Source organism: Botryllus schlosseri, unplaced genomic scaffold, assembly GCF_051294905.1.
Source record: "Botryllus schlosseri isolate E-star unplaced genomic scaffold, Bs_hap1 Bs17a, whole genome shotgun sequence".
NCBI lineage: Eukaryota > Metazoa > Chordata > Ascidiacea > Stolidobranchia > Styelidae > Botryllus > Botryllus schlosseri.
The window spans coordinates 2,014,225-2,019,722 of NW_027648626.1; the positions used below are offsets into that span (position 1 = coordinate 2,014,225).

The 5,498-nt window shown below is 38.9% G+C and overlaps 1 protein-coding gene across 2 annotated transcripts; it reads left to right on the forward strand.

Annotated features, from left to right (window-relative positions):
* The first annotated feature begins 690 nt into the window (after window positions 1-690).
* On the forward strand, window positions 691-5,285 carry LOC145459691 (uncharacterized). Of its 2 annotated transcripts, XM_080338251.1 has the most exons (6): window positions 691-2,259; window positions 2,320-2,373; window positions 2,463-2,528; window positions 2,709-2,922; window positions 3,134-3,304; window positions 3,383-3,474. In XM_080338251.1, exons 3-5 carry the CDS (start codon window positions 2,480-2,482, stop codon window positions 3,258-3,260), a joined length of 390 nt encoding a protein of 129 aa, XP_080194377.1. In that variant the 5' UTR covers window positions 691-2,259; window positions 2,320-2,373; window positions 2,463-2,479; the 3' UTR covers window positions 3,261-3,304; window positions 3,383-3,474. The 2 variants fall into 2 exon arrangements, with proteins under 2 accessions (XP_080194377.1, XP_080194376.1); XM_080338250.1 differs by lacking the exons at window positions 691-2,259; window positions 2,320-2,373; window positions 2,463-2,528 and adding exons at window positions 3,828-3,884; window positions 4,119-5,285 and having other exon boundaries at window positions 2,744-2,922; window positions 3,383-3,473.
* The last annotated feature ends 213 nt before the right edge of the window (window positions 5,286-5,498 follow it).

Here is a 5,498-nt window from a genome sequence, read left to right on the forward strand (position 1 = left end):
TTCGCCCGTCCAGGCTAAACGCAACCTAAACGGGCACCAAATGTAGATAAGTTGCTGAAAAATGCGTATGGCCCGTGGGGTAGGGGGAGAGGGCGAAGCCCCCCAGATGTTCGGGTAATCACCATATGGGGGGGCTGGTTGCTCACTGTTGTCCATGGCCTGCGTAGTGAATTGGCGTGTTTCCGCAGAATCGTGAAAAGTTATAGGGGGCAATGAGTGAGAATATTTGTATTTTATTTGATTGTGTATCCGGAACGAATATTTGGGTTGAACGCACAATTGTTCTATACTACAATGTGATCAGTTTCTCAATCATTTCATGCTCGAAAACTTCACAGCAGGGCTTGATTATCTGATAAGAAATTTATAAATGAAACATATCCTGGAATCAAATCACCAAATTTTCGAGCATTTTTCTGAGATGATTGTTCTATGCTTCTTCCTCAAAATCGAAAATTCGAGCTGGACCGGTAGCTCATGCAAGCTTCAGAGTTGGAACTGTTCACGAGTCGCGCAATTTCGGTGAAATATCTCGGCCTTATCACTGAATCCAGACGGTGCCGTTTTCCGCTTTATCAGGATTCATCATTATCAATAGAAGATATATTGTGCTCATAAACATTGGAAAATATGCATATCAAGTAGAAGTGATATCGTTTCTCGCAACAAAACACCGTGTCGACTGCCATCCCCGCAAATAGTAAACGTTTGACACGGCTTTCAAACGTTTACAAAAGTTTCAAAAAGATGTTCAAAATAACGATGGGAATATGGGTTATGTATTTTCATGATCAATTTAAGCTGTGAGGCATGGGGACTTGAATTAACACGAACTAAACTGCAGAGGGAGTGTTATCGTGACGTATTATCGCGTATGTCATCTGGAGGTGGCAAACATGTGATTCGCTACTGCCCGACATGGCATGTAAACATTCTCATCTTGACGATACACGCATCATGTTGTCATTTTATTGCAATTGTAGCATTCAGACCCACTTCACTGATTACCGACAACGAAAATACTACATACGCACATACCCGACACTTCATATTGCATTATAGACAGACGCGTGTCGCGTTGGGATACAGCCGGCACGATTTGTCGCCGAGTGACGTAGGGCATTTTTTTCCTACACGAACATCAGCTCGCCCGCCGCGCACGTGTGATGCCGCCAGACAACAGCGCGAGGTCTTACAATGGCGGTTTGTAATCGTAGTTGAGGGTGCGGTGTTAGTTGAGTTCGCGGATAAGTGATGTTGAAGCAAGAACATAGCTATAGCGGAGTGCCGAAAACTGAACTTTGCATGCTAATTTATAATTATGCTTCGTATAAAAACATAGTTCAGGCATACGGTTACTTGATAGACCGTAGTTTTGTGTCGGTCATATCGTCAGCCGTAGTTACATGCGTGATTTCTCGAGTATAGTATTCATCTGTTCCTTATTAATTGATGGCATGTGCAAGTATGCTTCCTTATCCACAATGACATGTCTGACCATCACCAATCAGTGTTCCTTGTGAACATGTCAAAAATATTAGTGTTTGGTAGAATTATAGAGTGTTATAGAGTCATACTCTATAGTAGAATGCAGATTTCTATTGATCATGAGGTCGTGACATGCACACAGCAAACCGTGGACTCTAATAGGTTCAATAATTTTCTACTCTATTGAAGCAGCTACAGCGTTCAGTATGCCTAAATGTCGAAAAAGACACCGATTACCGTAGCTTACAGAAGGAGATGGACTGCTGCGACCAGGTTAATCAAGCAGGCTTGAACTAACAAAAACGATGAAATTTTACAGTTTGAAGATATTAATTGACCAGTATCAAGTAAGTGTTTAATTTTATTCAGTTTTGGATTTGAGTTTCATGAATCACATGGTATTGGCATCATAATGTTTGTGTGATGTCAATTTTTGAATCAAGCTCTTTTCTCCCAGCCAATAAGATGAAATCTTCTGCTCATTCTTACAATAGCTCCCAGTCCAAGTAAACATTTCATCATTCTCATGCCTGCTTTAATACACGAATTACTTTATCAACAGATGGCCGTAACAGTACAATGTTGGATCAATTTGAGGATGTCACTCCATTGCATGCAAAAACGGCTGTTCCTGCCACTCTTTCTGATTCAACTCCCCATGAGAGCTCGGACACGGATGACCGCCCAACAATTATGTTATCTGATGTTTCATTGTGTCTGCCTCAACTTCGAAGCAAACTTCGCAGTTCCTATCCAAGAAAAAGCGGGAAGGTCTGTTGAATTACAATTTGAAAAATAATTCGATATGTGACGATGTATTTCTTTCTATAGTCACCTCAACACCAAGACGTCCCGAGAGGCACCAAGTAGAGACAACTTTTGAAGGTTTGTTCAACATTTTCTTCTCCTGAGGTGTTAACTTGCTTTGTAAAATTATCAAATATTCATTATCAGTTATTATTTATTTATTTTAGGTTGTTCTTCGTTCGAAATGTCTACCGACAGTGTATTCCACAGGCGAAACGGCTATTCGGATGACGGTACGTTCTGAGATTCATATTTTTATAGGAAGTGGCATTTGATTCACTTTTACGTATTACGCTTCCCAGAACTCAAATTTATATTATAAGGGGTCGAGCTTTGAGACATCCATGGCCATGTCGTTACACAATAATTGATGATTTTAATGTGCGGTGTAGATGACTTTTAATTTTATTTAGAAATCATGAAGAAAATCTTGATTTGTGTGCGAACTATCTCGGAGAAAGTAGATGAAAATCAAGCGTATCTCGTTCGACAAGATGTTGGAAAACGTATGCAATCGCAGTCAAGCACGCAGAATTTTGAGTATTTAATCAAGAAACCTGCAACTAGTGTTGATGAATTAAAAGGCATAGATGAGGAACTTCAGCAGGGGGAGCAAAAGTTGCCGCAGTAAGTAGCTGTTATAATTACCAAACCCATTAATTTTCGATATACAATTGCTAACATTTTTTCCCAGCTGATCAAGTTGAAAAATGACTCTCGGTGTAGTTTTTCATTCACTGTAAAAATACTGTTACAACTAGAAGTAGTCATGATATAATTTGACAGAGTGCTGTTGCCACCTGTTTTTATGATTTTTCTGGATTTCTTGGTTTTCCAGGTATCGTATATTTGTCGTTGGTTGGTGGACAAACTGTGACCGCTACAATTCGAGGCGTGTTGGACAAAATTGCAACCAAGTTTCTACTTGCTCAGTATTCCAAAGACGGACAAAAAGGAAAGCATAAGCATCGCTTCAAAGACCATGAAATGATCTATAACCTTCTGATATGTGAGTATTGAAGTTAGAGCAACGCTCCCAGACAGTACAAGGTGTAATTAACTTAGCTCCAACCCTATCATCTTGTAGCTATATGCAGAAAGACCCACAGCAAAGTAACGGAGAAAGAGAAACGCACATCGGTGAAGTCTTCAAGTCCTACCCTCATTATCTCAAGAAGGTACAGTTCGCTGTTGGTTAATCATTCTGATATCCCTCGGCTATAAAAAAAAATCAGTCATAGGTGCTGGTGCATTAAATTACAATTATTGTTATGATGCGCATTCATGTTGGTGTCATATCTTATTTAGTAACAATCATCATTTTCTCGTGTGCCTTGCTTTGTATTTATACCCTGTGTTCTGTGATCTACTCTCCTTTGTTTATATGCCCTCTGGATAGTAGTTGCATGGTGCTTGCTTGTCTAAAGTAATTCTGCTGAACAGGATTAAATACATTAGATTTTTATTACAAGTTCTTCGTATAGGTTTACTGTCCTACAATGACCTAGAATATAACAATGAACTTCTTGCAGCAATCATCAAGACCACAGGATGGACGCACTACTAGTGAAGAATTCGCCATGGATGAGGTATGCATTTTTCAAACTTGGTTTTAATGGGACTCGTGAAATCATCCAGATTGAAACAGTGAGAAATTTAACACTGTTGATCCCGCAACACCATTTCTTACATATTCTCAGCATGGGATTCTGTTTTTTTTTTGTTTAGCTGTTCCAACACAGCTCTTGTACATTAAATTGATGTGATATAGTGCTAGCTAGTCATCTATTTCTGACTTACCAACTGTGACTTCTTGATTTCAGGAATGATAGATGGTGTGCTTTGATGAGAAGAAAGAGGTGGACTAGTGAGCTTGAAAATTACGTTTAATAGTCTCAAAGAAGACGTCATACAGTTCTTGCATCCAAGTGCCACCTTATAAGGTGAACAGCGGACATCCAGGCACCATGTACTGGTGTAATTGCCTGCATTTAACCAAGAATGACATTCCTGCTACCTTTGCTCATTTATATTTGTACTTAGGAAACCTGTAAATAAGTGATTTTGCTGACATCGGCTACGCAGTTTTGCATTTCTTTATTTGTCAATATCGTAGGGTTACCATATGTCCTCTTTGAAAGAGGATTTGTCCTTTTTTAAAGTGTCCTAGCAGGACGCCCAAATGTCATTGTCCACGTTTTGAAAATTTTGCGTAGATGTATGTTAAATTTAACTGCGATAAAGCAAGCTCAAGTACCGGTTAGGTGGGTCTTACAGGAATTGTGCCAGAAAAACGACTTTTTGTTTTAGTCATCTAAATGAATATTCATAGAAAGTGTGTAATTCGGAAGTCGAGTCGGAAAGATGACCTTCTTACAGTCAACAAACTACAAACTCGCAAAATGTTTACCAATTTTACCGGATGTTACTGCTGTATTGTAAGTCCGGAAATTTTTATTAAGTGTCCTCTTTTCAGATTCCCAAAATATGGTAACCCTACAGTATCGTAAATTGGCTCACGGTAAAGTGTTTAAAGATTTTACTTGTGATGGTGCTAACACCGGCTACGCAGTTTCTTCATTTTTATGTATCAATATCTTGCCATTAGCTTGCTGCCAAGTGTTTCTTCAAGTATCCCTGCTTCTCCATTACTAATGTCCTGTCTATCTAGACACATCTAGGTAAAATCCAACAATAATTGCTAGTCAAATTTGTCGTAGCTCTGCTGTCTAAGGGGGTAAAGCGTTGTTGCAAAAGTAGAACTGCAATATCCAAGGCATGTTAAATTTACTTGGTACTTAAAACTAGTAGTTGAAAATGAAGGCATTGAAAGTACTTGAGCTGGTAGTTTGAAAACTTCGATTCGGACCAGGTGTCGCATTCTTTTAGCAGTTGTTAAGTGGTAGCCACTTTTGAAATTGTTGCTTTAGTGTTAGTGACTAATATGATGCTACGTCGATTTTTCGAGAATATATAAATTCAGTTGCTGACTTGTTGTTATACTGATTACATTGTGACAAGTCATTGTGAGAACGACAACCGATTTCACAAAACTAATTTAAACATACAAAATCCGAAATGAAAAAGTCTGTATAGTTTTCCTAATAGCACGTGAAGTAGAAGTGGTATAACATCACCTCGAGAGTAAGTAGTGCAAGTAGCCAAACCCGAGTACTAAAATCAACGGTACTTAGTTTAACACA

Bases quoted from the DNA above. Each gene is read 5' to 3' on its own strand.
- LOC145459691 (XM_080338250.1), top strand. From the start codon at position 2,886: ATGAGGAACTTCAGCAGGGGGAGCAAAAGTTGCCGCA. The intron at 2,923-3,133 runs GTAAGTAGCTGT...TTGGTTTTCCAG, and splicing joins GGGGAGCAAAAGTTGCCGCA to GTATCGTATATTTGTCGTTG. The intron at 3,474-3,827 runs GTACAGTTCGCT...AACTTCTTGCAG, and splicing joins ACCCTCATTATCTCAAGAAG to CAATCATCAAGACCACAGGA.